This window comes from Megascapheus bottae, chromosome 13 (assembly GCF_031878675.1).
Source record: "Megascapheus bottae isolate mThoBot1 chromosome 13, mThoBot2.hap1, whole genome shotgun sequence".
NCBI classification, from domain to species: domain Eukaryota; kingdom Metazoa; phylum Chordata; class Mammalia; order Rodentia; family Geomyidae; genus Megascapheus; species Megascapheus bottae.
In genome coordinates, this window is record NC_143521.1 from 17,051,076 (window position 1) to 17,073,427 (window position 22,352).

At 41.9% G+C, this 22,352-nt stretch overlaps 1 protein-coding gene across 4 annotated transcripts in view; it reads right to left on the minus strand.

Moving 5' to 3' along the window:
• Window positions 1-2,095: 2,095 nt before the first annotated feature.
• Window positions 2,096-22,352, minus strand: part of Art3 (ADP-ribosyltransferase 3 (inactive)) — a 67,061-nt gene continuing 46,804 nt past the window's right edge. For 3 of the 4 annotated variants that reach the window (XM_090343407.1, XM_090343406.1, XM_090343408.1), the window contains exons 3-11: window positions 21,446-22,157; window positions 14,726-14,758; window positions 12,945-12,977; window positions 11,145-11,174; window positions 8,742-8,774; window positions 7,921-7,953; window positions 6,215-6,247; window positions 5,163-5,192; window positions 2,096-2,505 (exon numbers count right to left, since the gene is read on the minus strand). In XM_090343407.1, coding sequence (XP_090199533.1) covers window positions 2,372-2,505; window positions 5,163-5,192; window positions 6,215-6,247; window positions 7,921-7,953; window positions 8,742-8,774; window positions 11,145-11,174; window positions 12,945-12,977; window positions 14,726-14,758; window positions 21,446-22,157 — 1,071 coding nt within the window. In that variant the 3' untranslated portion in view covers window positions 2,096-2,371. The remainder of the gene's footprint in view (window positions 2,506-5,162; window positions 5,193-6,214; window positions 6,248-7,920; window positions 7,954-8,741; window positions 8,775-11,144; window positions 11,175-12,944; window positions 12,978-14,725; window positions 14,759-21,445; window positions 22,158-22,352) is intronic. The other variant, XM_090343409.1, reaches the window with a different exon arrangement.

The following is a 22,352-nucleotide window of genomic DNA, read 5'->3' on the forward strand; positions in this document are numbered from 1 at the left end:
CATTTGTCTAAGTCTGTCTGGTTACTTCAAATTTGTATTTTTGAGAAAGACATTTATGTTTGTATACAAGCACTAAAATTTGTAATGATAGCCTAGTATTTTTAGTCTTAAGTCATTTTAAGATAATCATCTCAGATAAGAATTCCTTATGTATCACTAGTATGTGGAAGAAAATCTGAGCCATGCCATTTTAAACAGTATTTCTGACTACAACTATAGGCCTGGATTGCATGTTAGCATCTCTGGAAATGCTATCAACTTGGCACTTTGAGAGGCCGAACAATAAACATTCCTACTGTTCGTAGTATTGTTGACCATGAAACTGATGAAGATGCACCTGTATTCACAGTCCATCCTCTGAGCTACTGGAAGGAATTTCTCTTTAGTTGTTGCAGACTAGCGAGCTTACAGTTGTAAACTAGCTAGGAGATTAGGAACTGATCTTTCAATTTGGCTGCTAGTTGTGCAGCCACTTGTACCTGACTTAATGCAAATAGTACTGTCCTACTATGCATTTCCCTTTTTGCCACATTCCTTACCCATTTGTTTCAATTCCAACAGTTAGGAATTTGTCCTATATGCATTTTCTCCTCAGAAGAGTCATCTACACAGCCAGGTCTATGGAGAGGAGTTTCCATCCTGCTGCACTTTAAGTAAAATTGTTGATGCAAATGGTAATTGTTACTGAGGCAGTCTAGTGGGTGGACTACTAGTTGTGCATATAATGCTCACTAGCCTTTCATTTTTCATGTTCTAATATTATGTTCTTCATAGCTAGAAAAGACTTAGGATCTGCTTTCTAAGACCAGCTCAGTAATCTCAGACCTCTCTGCCTGCATGTGTAAAACGAGCCTGTGACCCTGTTTGTATAGCTGCTGAGGTAACACTAATCTCCAGCAATGTGATAAGTGTTTTCTAAACACTGACAGCCAAGTGTTTCAGACTGATATACATTTGATTTGGTATTAAGAGATAGTGCCTTTTTATCTAGCACCGTGGCTCACACCTGTAATCCTAGCTACTCAGGAGGCTGAGATCTGAGGATCGCGGTTCAAAGCAAGCCCAGGCACTAAAGTCCATGAGACTCTTATCACCAGTTAACCACTAGAAAAGCAGAAGTAACACTGTGGCTCAAGGGGTAGGGTGGTAGCCTTGAGCTGAAGCGCTCAGGGACAGCGCCCAGGCCCAGAATCCAAGTCCCACCACCGACAACAAAAAAAAGTGCTTTTTGAGAGGTGATCAGGTCATAAAGATGGAACCTTTAGTAAATGGAACCTTCTCTCATGGTGGACTGTGTGAGGACCCATTTAAAAGCTAAGAAGAGAGCTCTTCCCTCATCAGGAACCATGTCTACCAGCACCTAAATCTTGGATTTCCCAGTTTGCAGAACTAGGAGGAATGGATTTCTGTTCTTTCTGTGTCATCTAGTCTATGGTATTCTGTTATTATAGCAGTGTAAACAGACTTAAGACATCAAGTTTTAAGTCTGGGTAGGTAGAAGACCCACTTTAATTTGTATTCCGCAACTACTTACCAGAAATTCTGTGCATAGCCCTCAGCTGGCTAGTGATCTTGTAGGGTCTTCTCTCAAGATTCTAAGTGAGCAGAATGAAAGCATACTGAACACAACCCCTCACTGAGATCTTCTGTAGCCTTGACTCCTTTGTGAAACATTGGCAAAATATGTCTTAATTACCAAAGCCCAGACCTAAAATAATTACTAAGACAATTACCACAGAACCTAAAGAAAAAGCATACTTTCTATAGAACTTTGCTCTTCCTTATTTGATATGTGTGTTCAGTGCCTAGTCTACCTTCCTGAATAAGCAGGAGATTCAAGTTAGAAGCTGAAACCTGAGAATACTTGTGTTTATAAAATTATTAATGTCATATATCAAGAGAAGAGATACAAAAGTAATTTTATCTGAAGGCAAAATTCATTCAGAGAGATGAGAATGTTTTCAACATTGTGTTTCTGGTATTGAGGATAGCCACTAACATCAGCATGAGTAGACTTAGGTTCAACACCAGAACTCAAACTCACTACCTGATGTTTTGTTTCTACCAATCCCAGCAGTAGACATTTTAATACAGAAATATTTAAGGTTTTTATTGAATCCAATCAAAAGTATACAGTTTGGGGATTTTCAATCTTAAAATTACTATAGAAATAAATGAAAAGTTAATTCTGTGATATTATACCAGGACTAACTTACTGAATGGCACAATAAATTACACAGTTCTCATTTTATCAAGTGACTCCGCCAACAGGTGGAAACACATCATTCCTACTGACCTCCACTGGGTCCCTGCATGTGCTTCAAATAGAAGGAAGAGAGACGGAAAAATAAAGGGGGAGGGGACAATCAAACTATGGGAAAATGAGCTCATTTACAGCAGAAGCACTGAGGAAAATGATGACTGTCCCAAATGGAAGGAGCATTTTGCCAGAGGATGCAGAAGGATGGGTTTTGGGACTTGGAACAGGAACTGGACCTGCAGCTGCTGTAATGAGAACACAGTCTTTGGTCATTTCTGGCATTAAGTACTCTACCTACACCATATATCCTGAAAAACATGCAAGTCAGAGACTTTTTGTCATACCTTCAGCCAGGAGCAAGTTTCAGATTCACATGGATTACTACAGATGGCAGAGTAGTTACCATGAGGACATACTGCCCTGGAGAGCTAGGTTCCCTAGGCTTTGAAACCTCTCATGTGGCCAAGGCAATTTTTTTTCCTAATTGGCAATAGTAGCATTTGAAAACTTGACCTTATACTTGCTATGCTCGGCCACTGACCTTTGCTACGTATTCTGGAGACAAGTCTAGCAAAATTCTGCCCAAGTTGGATTTGAACTTTTGATTCTCCAGATCTCTAATACCTAGTTCCTGGCATGAGGTACCAGCAGTTCAAGTTCTCTATAGAGTATCTTAAGGACTTTCAATTTTCCATATATAGACATGACTGACTTTGAACCTTAACCCTCAGATCTCAGCCTCCTGAGTACCTAGGATTACAGGCATGTGCCTAGCAACTAATATTTTTATAGGCACCTTTATATCAATTTATTTGACAGTTACAAAAATATGCAATTATACACAGAAATGAATGAGTAGATAACACTCATACATTGCTGTTATTATATTACTACAGACCAGTGGTTTTCAAGTTGACAATTTAGACAGCTATTTTGCAGTACTGGGGACAGCTTGCACATGCTACTGAGCTAACATCCTCAGCCTTTTGTCCCTTTAATTTTTTGTTTTTGTTACAAGGTCTTACTCTGTGGCACAGTCTGGCCTCAAGTTTGTAGTCCTGTCCCAGCCTCTTGAGTAGCTTAAATTACTATGCCACTATTCCTAGCACATTTTTTGTTTTGAATTTCAACAGGAGCAGAGATAAAGGGCTATATATCCCAAATGCTCCAGACGGTCCTACAGTTAAAAACCCAGCCTGTTCCCTGTGAAGCTTTCATATGACCCTACGGTAGTTCCACAAATTAAAAAAGTATTTTCTAAGCTTTGCACCAATGGCTCCCAGCTACTCAGAAGATTGAGACCTGAGAATCTGTCTGTAAACAGCAACCCTACCCCTACCCACCGCAAAAAAAAAAAAGAAAAAAGAAAAAAGAAAAAGCTAGAAGTGAAGCTTTGGCTCAAGTGGCAGAGCACTAGCTTTGAGAAAACAAGCTCAAAAACAGTACTCAGGCTTTGAGCCTCGGGAGTAGCACAAAAAATAAAAGTGGGCCAGACACCAGTGGCTCACACTTGGAATCCTAGCTACTCAGGAGGTAGAGATCGGAAGATTATGGTTGGAAGCCAGTCCAGGCAGGAAAGTCTGTAAGACTCATCTCCAATAAACCACCAGAAAACTGAAGTAGAGCTGCGGTTCAAAGTAGTAGAGTACTAGTATTGAGTGAAGAAAGCTTAGGGACAGTGCTTAGGCCCCTACTTCAAGCCTTATGACCAATAAAAATAAATAAAATGGTAACCCCCTCGGTGTACCACCTTAATAACAATAAATTTATATTTTTAAATATTCTTAGGTATGTTTTTCTTCCTTTAGGGTGGGAGAACTGAGGCTTAAACTGGGCTTCACTACCTGAACCACACACCCTCAGCCCTTTTAAGACAGACTGCAATCCTATCTATGCCTTCCCTCCCATTCTCTGCCTCCTGGGTATTTGGGATTGTAGGCATGCATCAACAATACTCAGCCTCTGACAGTTTTAATAAGCATTGACCATAAGTTACCTACTGCCCCGTTTTTCTTTGATTTCCTTACACTTCTTGTATAGAGTATCTCCCAATCTTAAATCCAAGTGTATTTACATACTTAAATGTAAGCATCTGTCTACTTCACTGAGTCAGTATAAGTCTTTCTATATTGAAATCATGACATTTTGTCATGAATTACAGTCAGAACATACTAGTTTTATAATGGTACAGATATGCCTCTACTATGGATCAGATCTCATAATGACATAAAAGCATCATAAAACATTTGCTATTTTGAAAAAAAAAAAACAGTTGGGCTGAAAGGATTGAGAACCACTGTACTAAATAGCATACTCTCTGAACCATAAACAAAATTTTTAATCATTATTTAAGAAACAAAGGCAGAGCCCAGAGTTTGGCCTAGTGGTAGAGTGCTTGCCTACCATGAACAAAGCCTTGGGTTCAATTCCTCCGTGCCACATACACAGAAGCAGTGCTGTGGCTCAAGTGGTAGAGCTCTAGCCTTGAGGAAAGCTCAAAGACAGTGGCTCAGGCCCTGAGTTCACGACCCAGGACTGGAGAAAAAAAAATAAAAGAGAGGGCTGGGAGTTTGACCTAGTGGTAGAGTGCTTACACGAAGACTTGGGTTTGATTCCTCGGTATCACATACATAGAAAAAAACCAGAAGTGGTGCTGTGGCTCAAGTGTTAGGGCTCTAGCCTTGAGAAAGCCTAGGGAGAGCGCTTAGACCCTAAGTTCAAGGCCCAGAACTGGCAAAAAAAAAAAGAGAGAAAAGAAAGTCAAGTTTCCTGTATCACAACATGCATAAATGTTTGACCATGTTATTATTCCTTAAATTTGCAACTTTCGCTTATTGAGAAAAACTTATGATTAGCATCTTTTCTATATTGCAAAAACATCATATGAAGAAATATTTCTTACTAGGATTGTCGATTATTTGACTTCTGTCTCCTAAAAATACAAAGAAATTCTGAGTTAACTGGATTGTTTCTGTTTATCCAGAAGAAAAAGACCTGATTAACTAGTCTGCATAAGGGTGCAGGAATTTGGTAGAGTGTCTGCTTAGCATGCATTAAGACCCATGTTTGGTTCCTCACTATCACATACATAGAAAAAGCTGGAAAGTGGTGCTGTGGCTCAAATGGTAGAGCTCCAGCCTTCAGAAAGCCCAAGGACAGTACTCAGGCCCCGATTTCAAGGCCTCACATTGGCAAAAAAAAAAAAAGTCTGTATAGACTAAGGGGAAGACCCAATCTTGGCTTTCAAGCCCAATGCCAATTCTACCAGCCTGAGATAGAGATATATATATAACAAAATCTAGATTAAAGGCAAGTTATGCGGCCAAAAGTGGCCTGGAATGTTTGAGTCCTGGTTGCCTCTTTCCAGCCTCTTACAGGTTTCTTAATCTTCCTGTGTTATATACATCCTCATTTCTGGAGTGGTAGGACAAGTGTTTCATTGGATAAAATGAGATCTTGCACACTATTCTGACCCATTAAAATAGCCTGCACTGCACAAAGCCTTCCAGAAGAGGGTGCCATGCAACTGAGCCAACCTAGCTGTGCACTGGCTGGGAGAAAGGGAAAGTGTCCTGGGTACTGCAGGCGGAGCATTTGGATGTCTGCTTTCTAGTGATGGCAGTCCTGTGTACAGATTCCCTCCCGGCTGTGGCTCACCCTGGGAAGCTAGCTTCCCGCCTCGTTCTGGAAGACTAGCTAGCATAGCTAGACAGCAACTGCTCCGGTTTCTAGTCAAGCACCTTTCTTTTTACTTGGCCTAGAGAGCCTTCATAGCAGCCCACTGCTAATGCTGACGTGAGCTCTCAATATTCTCCTCTCCAACATGCAACCTGGGATGTAAGAAATGGTACAGCCCAGACACCCTCCCCAGCCCCTTAAACCTGGGCTAACTCAATGGTCATGCCAAAGGACTTAGAACCCGATGTGCCTCCACCCCCAGAGAGCATGTATTACCAGGTTTTTCTTCTGGTTGTACCACTTTTATTCCTAAATGGGAAAAAAATATAATTAATAATGACAACTACCATTTATTATTCTACTACTGTTCTTTCTCTAGGGTGCTTTATGGGATTTGTTTCTCAACTAGTCTTAGAAGATAGAATCGGGGGAGGGGCCCGGGAATGGAGGGAAGGGCTGGCCAGTGTCACTAAATTCCCTGGACATTATGTAAAACGTTAACTATGTTAACTTGGGGTAGGGGCCAAAGGGGGGAAATAGGGAACAACAAAGGAAGTGGTGACACTGACCCAAACTGACAAGGCACTGTGACCCCTTTAATAACAATAACAGTAATAAAAAGGACCTTCATCTGACATACAGAGAAGCAGAGGCACAGAAAAGTGAAGTAACCAAGTCCCACAGGAAAGTGCAGAAGTGGCCTGTCCACCACACAGCTCATGTTCACCCCTCAGACAACCCCAGAGATTCACACTACACACACCTGCACACTTAGGACCAGAGAATGGAAGCTATGAAGGCTAACACGGGACATCACTCAGTATCACAGCTTTCAAGCCAGGACTCAAAGCTGGTTTGAATGGTAGAACACCTGCCCAACAAGGGCAAGATCCTGAGTTCAAACCCCAGTACCTCAAAAGAGTATGGATGCTGTGGCTAAATGCATCCATCAGTACTAATCTGGGTGAGTGTGCAAGAACTGGCTCATTACACTAGCTGTTATCACTGCTGATTGTACACACAGCACACAGTTTCCACAGACCAGATGTCAGGCCAGGCTCAGCACAGTGGGCATAGAAGTAATTTAGATTTTTAGGTGCTGAAATCTGACTTAATGGATGATCATTCCCATCATTAGCAGGAGCTGCAACAACTTATTTTCTAATTTTCACTCCATGAACTCAGGAGAAATAACTTTAAGCACTGAACTAGGGCTCACACCTTCAGAATTATTTTATATTCCTTACAAATAGTCCCATGAGATTAATATGACAAATGTGGGCCACTATTGAAAGATGATAGTTCCGATGCAAAAAAACCAACAAACAAAAACCTGTCACCACTGATCTCTGGTGAATATCCATGCTTTTGTCTTTCATACTTTTCTTGGGTCAGGAAGAAATAAATTTGAGGAGCTCTCCCCACCCCACCTGTAAGCTCAGTTCTACTGTTCTTCTGAGGAGTTGCCTGGAGCCCCTGCTCAGCTTCTCTGGCCACACAGACTCAAGGCCCTCCAATGACCCTGCTCCCAGCCACAGCCCTCACTTTTAAAAACAGCCACTTTCACAGTCATACATTAAAGATAGGTTAATTCTACTGTGGTTCTCAAAAACATACACTTGGTCCAAATTAAGAGAGGTGGAGGCAGGGAGTGCGGCCTAGTGGCAGAGTGCTTGTCTAGCATGCACAAAGCTCTGGTTTTGATTCCTTCTTATCACATAAACAAAACAGACCCAAAGTGGTGCTGTGGCTCAAGTGGCAGAGCACTAGCCTTGAGAAAACCCGAGCACAGTGCCCATGTCCTGAGTTCAAGCCCCAGGACTGGAGAGATGGGGGGAGGGAATCTATAGGGGGGGTTCTCACTCCCTGATATGGTCCTGAACAAGGTCTCTGAGGCTCCCTACTTATCTAATGGTGACACTTAGGTCTGCGTATCCCAAATTGGCATTTTCCCCTCTGGAACCCCGCGCATCACTGCTTACCAGGTAGTGAAAATGGTTCCGCAACTGTCAATCCTAAATAATAAAGAAATTTTCTGTGACTTCATTTTCTCTGATGAGTATCATTTTTACTTTTTTTTTTTTTTTTGTCAGTTGTGGGCTTGAACTCTGGGCCTGGGCACCATGCCTGAGCTCTTCAGCTCAAGGCTACCACCCTACCCCTTAAATCACAGCACCACTTCCAATTTTCTGGATAAGAAAAGAGATAAGAGTCTCATGGACTTTAGTGCCCAGGCTGGCTTTGAACCTCAGTCCTCTGATCTCAGCCTCGTAAGTGTCTAGGATTACAGGCGTGAGCCACCAGGCCTGGCATTTAAATTCTTATATAATGAGCTCAAAACACACATGTCCCAGAGGTTCTAGAAGTTCTGGTTGAAAAGTTCTGGCTCCATCAACCCTCACGATGCTCACAGGACTCTTTTGCCAAGCCCGGCCCTGTGCCCGTGCCAGGACAACGCTGCTGTGTGACTTGAAGACCCAGAAATGAGGGTCCGCTGCACAAAGCCCCGAGGTTCCCACCGACTAAGCAACTTTACACACCAAGCTGGCGCATGCTGGCTCCCCCTTCCTGGCCCTGCCATGCCTCTCTGCCCCTCAAGCTAATGTCCTGCCGTGGAGACTGCAGGAATGGGGGGCAGTAAAGGCACATCCTCCACACTCCTCCCGAGCCAAGTCTTTCTGGATGACTGGCACATGTTATAAGGGAGATAGATAGCAGTGAAGGTTGTTTCTTGGCAATATTCTCTTCTGTACCAAGGACACTGCTCATACACGGGCTCAGAGTAAAGTAAAAGCCTTCTTACCAGGCGCTTCCGTGGATTCAAGAGTTTTCGAATCTAAAGACAGGAAACGTACAATTAATCAGTGTTAATCTGTTACGTTATACTGCTTATGTCCCTCTTTATGTTTCCCAACCTCAGAATAAGACACAATCCACACTCATCATCTCCCCACCCCTTAAACCAGCACATTATCTGGCTGTTATCTCTCTAGCCATATCTTTATGAGTCAGCCCTTGAATCCATTCCAAAGGCAACAGTACTGGGGTGACATCTGGGTTTAGTGAAGCTCCACTGTCTTCTCCTTTTTATAAGTCCTTTTTTTTGTCAGTCCTAGGGTTTGAACTCTGGGTCTGAACACTGCCTCTGACCTTTTTTTTGCTCAAAAGTAGTGCTTTACCACTTAAGCCACAACTCTGCTTCAGTCTTTCTTGAGTAGTTTACTGGAGATAAGTCTCACAGATTTTCCTGCCTGGTATGGCTTCCAGACACGATGCTCAGATCTCAGCCTTCTGAGTAGCCAGGATTACAGACAAGAGTCACCAGCACCCAGCAATACTTAGTTCCTATATACTTATTTAAGCAAAAGAAACACCCTGTAGGCTTATGAGTGAAGATTAAAGAAACTACTACATAAAAATGCTTGGTGCATTACCTGGAAAACAGAAACAATAAATTCATTAATGTATTTTAGCTTAATTCATTCCACAAACACTGGTGGCTCAATAATGTTCTTAGTTCTAGGAGTCCTCGCGTCTCTCTCTTAATTCAGTTGCAGATGATAACAGTGGGCCCTGGCTCACTGTCAATCTAATTATTATTATTATTTTTGGTAACTAGTTAGCATGGTAGAGTCTTGTTCATTACTGGAATTAACCAGACAAATCATTCCGCCAAATAAGAACAGCCATGAAAAAAAAAAAAAAAAAGAACAGCCATATAACACCACTAATCAATCTGTCAATTCTGCTCATGTCCAGCCGGGTGAGGTTTCTCATGCTGAAGCTAATCTAACTTTATACTTACTTGGCTTTTAATAGTGAAAATCCCAGGTAGGGACAAAAATGACACTCTACCATACTGAGCTACACCACAGCTCCTATTACATTTTCCTTAAACATTTTCAAAACATACTTTTTTTCCATAATTTTATTGTGATTAATAGAAGAGTTACATTATATTCACCAGATAGAAGGTGCATTACTTCACATACATTGATACCCTTTCTCATGTCTTGGTCCCCATTTCCTCCCCCACCCCTGCCCTTCATCTTGTTTTCCCACCTTCCCTATCCGATTTCAAATAAACAAATATGCATATATCCAATATATCAGATAACAAGGTGAGATACTGTAACAATATGAGATAGCCAAGAGACAGCAAAAGAGATGAGAGATAATACAGTACATTAAGGACAACAATCACTCATCATATGGCTTTTGACAAAGCATAATTTTAAGTTACCTGTTACATCATAGATACAATTTAACAATATCCAGTGGCTGGACACTAAAGTTACTTCTAAAAGTTGCTATTGTAAAACAAAGACTGTAATAAAACTTTTCATGCTTAAACCTTTCTGTGTATGTCTTAATTTCCTTGATCAAATGCTAAAGTGTTAAAATGTATTAAGGTTGGTGACAGATGCCCTTGAGGAAAATGTGTACTAGGAGCTGGAGTGGCGCTCCCGCTGAGAGGCGCCGGCCTGGATTCCTCCCCAGCACCAAACCACAGTAAAAGAAAAAGGAGACATTTTCCCAATAATTTCACCAATCATTTGTGAAAATGTTTCTGTCTCTGCATACTTAAGGACATATGAATTATATTAAAAAATAGAAACTTGGAGCCAGCAAAGTGGCTCACATCTGTAATCCTAGCTACTCAGGAGGCTGAGATCTGAGGATCAAGGTTCAAAGCCAGCCCTGGCACAAAAGGACCTGAGACTCATCTCCAACTAACCTCTAGAAAATGGGAAGTGGGGCTGGCTCAAGGGTAGGGCGGCAGCCTTGAGCTGAAGAGTTCAGGGACAGCACACAGGCCGAGTTCAAGCCCCATGATCCACCAAAAAAAAAAAAAAAAACCTTGAAACTTGGAAATTAGTTATAATTTGGACTGTAGCAAATAATAGATGGTGCTAACAGCATGTGTTATTCAGATTGGTGTGAAGGTGGAAGTACACAGAACCTCTTTAAGAAAACACCATATTTGTTATACTCCAATTTGCACTCTAGGTAACACGAGTTTGTGAACTAGTCATTCTATTTTCTTAGATGACTTAAAGACTGTTAGATCAGGCACAGAGCTGCTGTGTCATATTTAGAAGGAATTTTGTGCAGGGAGTGAACTACCATGGCATGCCTACCTGTTCCCACCAGTAAAGGATCTTCTTATAAAATGCAAACCCCAGACTTTAAGAAAATGCCTTACCCTCATCTTCAAGCTTCTGGCTTTCCTCACCTAAGTTACAAACAAACAAGTTTTAGCAAGGGATCAAAGAACTGAGACTTAGTATATCTGCAGCAAAACTATTTCCAGATCAACGTTGCTGTAAGGGCCTCAGAGTACATGCTAACTGCTGCTAATACATGTAAATTGTCCGGCAGTCTAAACAGATTTTAGGCTAATAGCTGGAACTTTCCTCTGAACCTTTAAGACACACCATCATATACAGCTAGTTACTTGGGAATCTCAAAGATATAGGGGAAAAGTATTCATTCTGAGTACTTAACTGCAGTCCATATGAAATGAGATTTTTATTTGTCACTATAATGGGTTAATAAATTAGTGGGGCTTGGACTAGAGGTGTGGCTCAAGTGGTAAAGCACCATACACAATCCAGAAAGTGGATCAAGAGCATGAGGCCTTGATTTCAAGCCTCATTATCAATGAACAGACAAGCAAATCAATGAATCTCAGCTTGCTAAGCAAGTCTTCTGGGTGTATGAAAGGCTTTACTTCTATGAGGGCAGGAAGTACCTTTCTGAGAAGGAGTAAAGTGTGAATTTGTGGAAAGAGTGAAGTTGCTTCTTCATATTATGGGCCAGGAATTTGGCTTACTGGTAAAGTACTTGTCTAGCATGCACAAAGACCTGGGTTCAAGTCCTCAATAACACATAGATAGAAAAAGCCAGAAGTGGTGCTGTGGCTCAAGTGGTAGAGCTCTAGCCTTAAGAAAGCCCAAAGACAGTGCTCAGGCCCGGAGTTCAAGCCCCAGGACTGGCAAAAAAAAAAAAAAGAAAAACATAACAACATAGGCCAAATGCACAATAAAGAACTTAAATGCAAAAAAAGTTATTTGGTGTTATTTCCATAAGTAGAAAATTAGAAAATAAATCTAGTCACTCAGATATTTTAGTCAAATGATACCTGTCAAGGAAAATAAATGGGCTAGAATTTATTTGGGCATTTAGAATAAAGTCAGATAGTCAGTATTTTATTATTTCTTAGATTGTGCCTTTTGGTATGTATGCGGCTGAAGCAAGCATAAATATTGCTTTTTGAGTTTTATTATTTTATTATTGTTTTGGGGCATTCAGTTTGCTAGGCAGGGCTCTATCACTTGACCTACAGCAGGAAGCCATTTTGATCTGCAGGTGGACTGTGGACACCCCTCTTGTCAGATGTGGGCTGACCCCGGAAACATTGTCAACCTTTCAGACCTTCTGTGCCTTGGGTCCCTCTCCCTAAAGACCTGCAAGAGGGGCCACCCCATTCCTTCTTTCAAATAAAGCTCTACTTCTGCACACATGGATCATGTCTGACGAATAATTGATAAATCTTCAACTTTTTTGCAGTTTAAAACTATTAAGTGTAGCTGCCATTTTATAAAACCTCAGAGCACAGTTTCACAATCACTTGAATCCATTTTCTTGGAAGCAATCCTAGCCCAAACAAATCAAATTTTCTTTGTTCTGAACTAGGTTTATTTTATGCTGTGTTCAACTTGCTTTGTACTGCCAACATGCTGCTGTGTTTTCTGTGTATACTTGAGCACTGGTGTCTCTCGTGACTGCAGGCGACCTTCCTCACAGCTAGCAGTCATGTCTCACAACCTTCCACCCACAGATCTCCATCTAGTCAACTCTCAGTGGAAGGAGGTAAATTTCCCTTGAATAGCTCTGGTTCTCTACTGTACATTTGCCATATCATTGCTTTATTAAAACAATTAAGAAATGTATTTGCTAAACAACCTAGGAAGGACTTGATTTTAATTAACAACATACTCACCAGGGATGTAGACATAGATGGGTTGAATATCATCTGAAATACAAATATTTGTTTTTATTATATGCTACTATGTCATGTTGGTCTATTTGTGTGTGTGTGTGTGTGTGTGTGTGTGTGTGTGTGTGTGTGTGCGCGCGCATGTGCGTGCGTGTGTGCTGGTTCTGAAGCTTGAGCTCAAGTCCAGGTGCTGTCCTTGAGCATTTGTGCCTCAAGGCTAGCATTCTACCCAGTCAGCCACGGTTGGCCCATGGGCTTTCCTGCTTGGGCTGGCTTTGAATCTTGATCCTCAGATCTTAGCCTCCTGAGTAGCTAGGATTACAGCTAGGATTACCCTACTGTAGTGTTGGCAAGGGTGCGAGTGGCATGTTTTCTGCATACTTGAGAAACTGCAATGTTTGAGTGAATAACTAACTGCCAATAGCCACAGGCAAGGGGAGAAGTGGGACAATGCGGCAGAGGCAGAATTCTCTAAGGGAAACAGGAATACTAATGGAACCACCCTATTCTCTCTCCATCAGGATACTTTGCAAAGTGATCCTTACGAAGTCATTATTTCTCCCCCTGCCCCCACTTACCCAACATCATAAATTCTATTAAAAAAAACAAACAACTTTATGCGATTGAGACACTAACAACTAGAGTCAGCTATTGCAGAACTGGAAATTAGAGATACATGGCTCCCAGCACCTGCTAATTTGTAATATTTAGTTTTTCTTTCTTTCTTTTTTTTGGGGGGGGCGGGTGGGGAGAATCATGGAGTTTGAACTCTAGGCCTGGACGGCGTCCCTGAGCTCTTCAGCTCTAAGCTACCACCTTACCCCTGGGCCTGGGTGCTGTCCCTGAGCTCTTCAGCTTAATGCTACAGTCTTACCTTTGAGCCACAGCCCTACTTCCCTTTTTCTAAAGGTTAAGTAGAGATAAGAGTCTCATGGCTTTGTAGTGCCGAGCTGGCTCTGAACCTTGATCCTCAGATCTCAGCCTCCTGAGTAGCTAGGATTACAGGCGTGAGCCACCGTGCCCAGCAATATTGAGTTTTTCAAATCCAGAAAATCTGGTGGTAATACCAAGGTGTGGGCCAAGGATTTTCTGATTCTGTTTTTTCATTAAAAGTGGGATAATGTGTATGCTGCAGGAAGTAATGGGTTTCCCTACGTAATTACAGTGTTGGCCTCTAAGATTAACATAGGTTATGTTAAGCAAACCCAGCAAGCGAGCAAGAACTCCCACCATGGTGATGGTAACAAATGTGGATGTGCAACCACACACGAGACTTCCTCCTATTCCACTATCCTCTTTCTTCCCTATAAAAGCCCTGTGGGCAAATGCAGTCTAATATTCAATGTATATAACTTGAGGGGTAGGGTGGGCAGAGACAGGTAGGGGAAGATGATGGAAGGGTGAAATTGATCAAGATGAATTATACTTATAAACAGACATGTTGAATTGAAAACCTTAGAACAACTATTCAAAGATTATAGAGAATTAAAGTAAAAAGATAAAACTACCCTCACATACCTGAGGCCCTTATGATGAGGTTCTGAAGGTACAGGCCTTTGAATAAGCCTGATTTCCTCTCCACTAACTTTTACCTCCTGAGTGTCAGCTTTCCAGAGGAAGGCACAATAGCAATAGACTTGGGTACAATAGCAAAAACAAAATTTAGTCTTGAAAAAAATGGTGGCTGACAGTGTGAAAACACAATGGTGGCCTGGCCCCGAATCAATAACACTGATAAAATTCCCATTCTCATTACATCGATCATCATTTAAAGCAAATTTTACCTGGATTCTTGATACAATTTTCAGATTTTAGACCTGAAACAAAAAGATAAAATTTTAGATATAATATAGTCTAGTAAAAAGTTTTAATTAAAGTGTGACTATTGTTCATCTAATCTGTCAAAGTCTAGTCTATCACTCATAATTTTAATGGAATACAACTTTCAGAAAAAAAAAGTATTTTTGAAAGCCACTAAATAGTTGTATGACTTTTGATAAAAGTATCTACCTTTCCTTTGAAGTTACAAAGCCTATCTTTTTCAATTAAGTCATAAGATGACTGCAGTGTTATGAGAAACCGACTTACTCAAAGGACCAGATAAGATATGGTTTAATTTCTGACCCACAGAAACTGTGAGGTAATAAATGTTTAAAGTCCCTCAATTTCAGAGTAATCTGTTATGTAATAAAGCATGACTAATACAGTTTAAAGGTTAGTTATTTATCTATGATACAGTCTTCTCTTGTCAAACACTAATCTAGGCGTTTCTAAGAAGATATTTTATAGATATGTTTGAAATCTAAAGTCAATTAACTTTAAGTAATGGAGATTATCAAAGAGAATGTGTCCACATCTGATTCAATTAATTCTAAGACCTTAGAAGAAGAGCTGATGCTTCTCACAAGAAGAAATTCTAGGATGGAGGGTAACTAATTTTGAAATAAACCACAACTGTAAATGAAGGAGACATAAAGAGACCTCAGTGAGCTGTTTGTTGCTCAATATGGGGGAACAGGGAAAGACATTTCCTGTGACTATAAAGATCCAAAAGAGCCTTCCAAACTGTCTAGACACAACAGACTCCAGTGGTGCTGGGAAAGTCACTTCCTATCTGTCTTTGCTATGCCAATTGATGTCCAGACAGTTTCAGACAACAGCACAGAAACTGCTTCTCCTAGGAAATGCTAATGGGTGTAGTCAGAACCAATAAAGATACATATATTTGATACATTCTCAAGGTCTGGAAGTAGGCTTACAAAAAAGCAACAGCCAGGCACTGGAGGCTCACAATGATAATACTAGCCACTGAGAGGCTGAGACCCGAAGATCACAGTTCCCAGCGAGCCCAGGCAGTTACGTCTGTGAGACTCATCTCTATTACAACTGCCAAAAGATCCTGAAGCAAAACTTTGGCTCAAGTGGTACAGCTTTAGCCTTGAGCAAAAAGCAACAACAGAAAAACAACAACAACAACAACAAAATTCAGGGACAGCACCTAGGCCCCCAGTTCAAGCCCCAGGCACCACAAAAAAAATGGGGAGGAAAAAGCTTAGTACCCCACAGGTTTAGCATCTTTCCCCCATTCGATGGCTTAGCAGAAAGCTTGCTGAGGACACTTCAGTAAGCCCAACCGAGTGGCCGATACATACTGTGGAGTCCACAGGCTCCGCCTTTCTAACAAGACTGCTTTCCAACTAGAAAGCATTATTTCCTCCTCCTTTGGCTAAGATATGTAGAGTGTTACACAGCCGGTTCCTCCCTATAGACGCGTGGGGAAAATGCTAGCACATCTATATCCATCCTCTTCACTGAAATGATGAATTCAAGCTAGGCCCTAGTAAGTAGCTCATGCCTGTAATCCTAGATACTCAGGAGGCTGATATCTAAAGAATGCAGTTCAAAGCCAGCCCACACAGGAGAAGCCATGAGACTCTTATCTCCAATAAACTACCAGGAAACCGACAGAAGTGGTGCTGTGGCTCAAGTGGTAAAGTGCCAGTCTTGATCACAAAGAAGCTCAAGCACAGTCCCCACCCAGGCCTTAAGTTAAAGCTCCAGGACTGCCCTCCCCAACTCCCAAAATGAATTGAGGCAATAATGTGCTTTACTTTCTTTGCTTACAAGTCTTCTGATAAACCAGTCATATTTGCACTATAGGGTATAGTACAGGGACTCTAAAAACTATAGTCTTCCAATAGGAATGTATAATTTACCAGAGTTCTCCTAATCCAGTTAGTTTTTCAGTAAGGCCATTTTTTTTTGCCAGTCCTGGGGCTTGAACTAAGGGCCTGAGCACTGTCCTTGAGCTTTCTCAAGTCTAGTGGTCTGCCACTTGGACCACAGCACCACTTCTGGCTTTTTCTGTGTATGTGGTACTGAGGAATCAAACACAGACCTTTGTGCATGCTGGGCAAGCACTCTACCACTAGGCCAACCTCCCGGCCCTCAGTAAGGCCATTTTTAACAATGAGTTTAGCCTGATTATACAGCTGATATTCTCTTTACCTCGCAATGAACTCAGCTATTTTTTAGCTAGCTACTTAAGACCCACAAATATTTTTCACCTTGAAAATCATAGACCAATTTATAATACCAGCACAAGACTGTGTTTATTACCCTAAAAAAATGTTTTAATCCCTTTTATGAACCAGGTGCTGGTAGTTTATGCCTTAATCCTAGATCTAAGGATCATAATTCAAAGCCAGTTCTGACAGGAAAGTGTGAGAATCTTATCTCTAATCAACCACTCCCCAAAAAGCTACCAGTGACGCCTCGGTTCAATTCATAGAGCAGTAGAGCCAGAGACCGCATTCAGGCCTTGAGTTTGAGCCCCAGGACTGGCACATATTTGCGCGCGCGCGCACACACACACACACACACACACACACACACACACACACACTCCTTTTTCTTACCCATAATCATAGTTATATCCTACTCTAGGGAACAAGATTCTGCTTGAATCCAGAATCTTAATCACCTTAGAAAGTTTTGTTGTTACGCTTGGCATGGAACACAGGCAGGGGCTTCTCTAAGACTTGATTCACCTTATCACTCAGCCTCACAAAGACATAGGCAGTGTGGACACTGCATTCCCCTTAGTCACCTGTAGGTGCCAGCAGAGGCCTCCAGTCTACAGTTAAATTCCATAGCCATTCCAGGTCCTCAGCTTCAATCAACATGCTGCGTGCAGAGGCTGCTGTGGTCAGTGCTCTTCCACAGGGACCAAGGGAGCCTCCACAAAGTCGCCCTTTGTGGTTAGTTTGAGCATTTAGCCGCTGTATAGGCTCTAGCCATTTCCTCCTCCCCTCCACACACATTAAAACTCCAAGTGGGTCTGCGCTCTGGCTCAGAACCAGTCTAATAGCTGTATCCTTTTTATTCTACTCACAGATACAGTCTGTGGCCCCCCTTCACCATCAACGAGGCACCAGTACTATCGTTTGTAACCAGGGCTTTTATCTACCCAATGCCTCCATGAAGCATCAAAGAGATACAATTTCCGTCATCTCTGCAGCTTGGTTTCTGCTTATGATAAACTGGGAACATTTAACATTAGGTGGGGAGAGAGGGGAGTTTTTGCTGATTTCCACCACAAGCCCATGAGGCAGGCAGAATGCACTGGGTCATAGCAGGGCAATAAACAACTCATTCTCCAGGTTACTAGTAAACCTGATAAAACTGAGCAAGAGCAGATGCCCATTTGCTATGTAAACTCCACTGGGCAAATGACTTGTTCATCTGAGAAACAAATCACTATCCAAGCTCCAGCCAATGACTTGCCTTTCTGTTTTTTGTTTCTTATTTTGGTGTCAGGCCTGGGGCTTGAACTCTGGCCTGGGCAAGAGTTTTATTGTCCAAGGCTAACACTCTACCCATTGAGCCCATACACCTACGTCCAGCTTTTTGGTGGTTAAATGGAAATCAAAGTCTCTGGGACTTTTCTATCAGAGCTGTCTTGAGAGGTTCCTCAGCTCTTGGTCCCCTGAGAAGCTAGGTTACTCATGTGAGCTCACCCAGCTCTACCCCTCTGTTTTGATTCCTCCATAAAAGGAGGGGAACTAAAGCTCTGCTGCTTCCACTCTAAGCATCAGCATCTCTTGCGGGGTGCACTTTCCCTTTCTTACAAACTTACTGCTGTGTCCCGCTCCTTTCTTTAAGAACACAGGACTCTAGGTCCCAAATCTCAGGAATAGGAGACCCCATCCTTGAGATTCTCCAAGTAACTAATGTCCATGCACAGATTCAACTGAGGCGATGCTCTATTACTTTAGGGGAGCACATTCCTAGCTCAGCCTGCCCTCATTCTCTCCTGAGTATAAGATTTAAGAAAGGAGACCTCCATATGGCGTTGAGGTGAAAGAGAGCTTATTGTAAGAACACAACCTGCCAGACTGCACCAGATGGAGAGGCGCGGAGGGGCAACTTCAGCAGGGAAAAAGCTTATCTAGTGAGAGGAGGGGAGGAGGGGAGAGCATGGGTCACTTCAGTAGTGACCTCAGAGGAAGAGGAAGTGTCTTGGGCTGGGGGGTGTAGCTCAGTGGTGAATTGCTTTTCTAAAATGTGCAAGGCTTGAACACTAGCACCACAAAACAAAACAACAAAAATTCCCATAACAGGTCGCACTCAAAAGTTTAGTGACTAGGATAGCATTGTACTTTTGTGTGTGTGTGTGTGTGTGTGTGTGTGTGTGTGTGTGTGTGTGTGCCAGTCCTGGGGCTTGAACTCAGAGCCTGGGCACTGACCCTGAACTTCTTTTCCGTTTTTGCTCAAGGCTAGCACTCTACCACTTGAACTTCATGCGGAAGCACCACTTCTGGCTTTTTTCTATTTATGTAGTAATGAGAAGTCAAACCCAGGGCTTCATGCATGCATGGCAAGCACTCTACCACTAAGCCATTCCTAATCATGTTGCATTTTTTTTTTAAACAGTAGCTCCAGAATCTAGAAATCACTCAAAGGAAATCTTTAAAATTCCAAAGAAGAACAACTTCTAAAACAGAAATGCAAATCTACAAAAATTCTCATTCAAACTTAAAAGCAGATTTTTAGTCTTAGAAAAAATTCCCCATTTCTCAGAAAACTTCTTACTGTATTCTACCAAACAAAAATGAAACAATAGTGTAAGGAAGAGAGAGGTACAAATCTAAGAAATGGCATCTCTCACAGCGGAGGAGGCAAGGCAAGAATGGCAGTGTGGAGAAATTTCAGGATATTTTGCAGACATTTCACAGAGCTGGATGATGAGAACAATCCAGGAAGCTGGGTGTTAATATTCAGGAGATAAGGGGAAGAGGAAAAGAAGAGGAAGTAAATGAGGAACAAGAGACAACTTGATTTACTCAACTGTATTACTAGGTTTCTGTCAAAGGATTCTGAGGTAAATTGTGGGATATAAAAAGCCAAAGAAAAAACAACACTGTACCTTACCCTGGGCGAAAGAAGCACTTAAGCATAGCAAACAGCTGTTTGATTTAGCTGACTGGTCTTGACTCTGCTGGGAGAAGGTGGGGCGGGGCTGCACACGCGTTAGGAAGGAGGATGGTAGTTGTCAAATACATTGAGTAAACTCACCTTACAACCATTTCTTCCCCTTCCGCTCCTTTGCTCCCTCCCCCTCTCCTCCTTCCCCCTCTTCCTCTTCCTCCTCCTCCTCCTCATCTTCTTTTGAGACAGCTCAAGCTGGCCTTGTTACTCTCCTGACTTTACCTCCTGAGTTTTAGTATGATGGGCATTTGCCACTATGCCTGGTCACTATAACAGCCATTTCTAATTCTCTTCTGCTTCCTGTACACTTAAAGGTAGCAAGCTAATCATCCCTTTCTTTTCCAAGACTTTCTTGTATCTATGGGTGACCAAGAAACTGGTTTTAAAGCTTTTTCCCAAAAGCCTTTAGTAGACTTTACGTTTACTAAATGGGTAACTTTGTCTATCACCTACTTGTTTGCCCCTGGGCATGAACTGATCCTAGACAGGCAACAATTCATACTGTAAGCATAAACCCACAATCTAACACTGGAAGGACAGAAGGACAGGAAGAGCTTGAATTACAGATGATGGAGATGAGCCACGGAATTAGATAGTCTATCTCTACACTGATGAAAACTATCAGTCAGGTTTTCTGTTGTGGAGGAAAGCAATAAAAACTTCCTTAAAGATACACGGAACATGAGGGAAAAACATTTTCTTTAGTGGGAATTCAAGAGACCATGTCTACATTATTTTAAATACACAAATAACATGAAGCATGCTATTTACTCAGATATATGATAGTTAATACTTGAAAAAATAAAATAACTAAAAACATGTTGGGCCGGGAGTTTGGCCTAGTGGTAGAGTGCTTGCCTACCATGCACAAAGACCCGGATTCGATTCCTCAGTACCACATACATAGAAAAGAGCTGTGGCTCAAGTGGTAGAGCTCTAGCCTTGAGAAAGCTCAAGGACAGTGCTCAGGCCCTGAGTTCAAGCCCCAGGACTGGCAGAAAAAAAAAAAAAACAAATGCCATGGAGGAGACCAAGCCAGAGACAGACAAGGCAGGAATTGTTACTCTGCATCATACACCTTACAATAACTTGACATCATAAACCTACAATTTGTCAACACCAGCATGACTGACATTTGGAGCTAGATAATTATTTGCTTTCGTGGGTGGAGCTTAGATGACTCCACCCATTAGATGTTGACAGCAATCTCACCTAGTCCCAATGATAGCCATGTTTCCTCCTGTCTTCCAGACCACAGCCAAATGACCCCCATGGATAACCTGCCTGTTTGAAAACTACTGCCTTTCAACAAAACTGTACTTTTTAAACTTTTAGTCATACTTTTATTATGCTGTGATAGGTAAGCAACCATATGAAAGGGGCTAGAACAGAAACTGCCTGCCTCATTTCTCCTTTCAAACACTTCTTACACTTTTACCTGACTCTTTCCTGGTCCCCCCCAATCTCCAACTCCCCCCACCCTGCTCCTAGAAGAGCAAGAGAGAGACACTTACCACCTAGAAATGAGCACTCATAATGGCTGCAGGTTTTGTTTGTGCTTTGAAGGATAAGGTTCTTTCCAGTCCCTTCTTGTGACACTTGAAAAACCTCATTCAGTGGTATTAAGACAATTCTTTCATTTTTTTTATCAAGAAATTTCTCCACGGCAACTCCAAAGCATGTATAGATGGTTAGCACAGTGTACTGATCATTTTCTGCCTGAGGTTTGGCTGAATATGCCAGCGTGAAGTTGCCCAGCCTGGCTTGTTGTAGATCAGCAGAGCTAACGGCAGCATCCAGACTTGATGTGTACACTGCAGTTTTGTAACTCTCCTCGCAGCGTCTTCTCAGCAACTGCAGGGCTCTGGTCAGGTAAAAATGGAAAGCTTTGAAGTGGAAGTCATAGATATAATCTTTCCGAGATTTCCCAGCCATCTCTACGGCTTTGTTGAACAGATGATAAAAGGGAGTTTGTTCCTGAGCTTCAGAAATGTACACCATCAAGGCTATTCCATGGTTATCCTTGATACTCTTAGGGACCGAGACCTGAGTCTTCCGGGCTTCCCATTTGGTTTTGGCATTTTCCCACACAGCTCGGAAGAGCTGGTGGTTGGCTTTCTCCTCCTCAAGCAGCTGGGGAACATACTTCATTTCCATCTTGTTAGAACATTTCAGGTATTCATCATCAAATGCATTATCAGCCATGTCTAACATCTCAACGTTCACCTTCGAAGGAAAAGGAAAGTAATATTTTTGAAGTAACATATTTGGTGAATGTAAGTTTCTCTCACATTATTATCCCCAGCAGAGTCTCCTTACTTGCAACCAACTTTGGATATAATTTTGATGAAGTGTACTCCATCACTATTGATAACTCTTCCTGGGCAGTGACACATTTATAAAAAACGAGTAAGTGTCAGT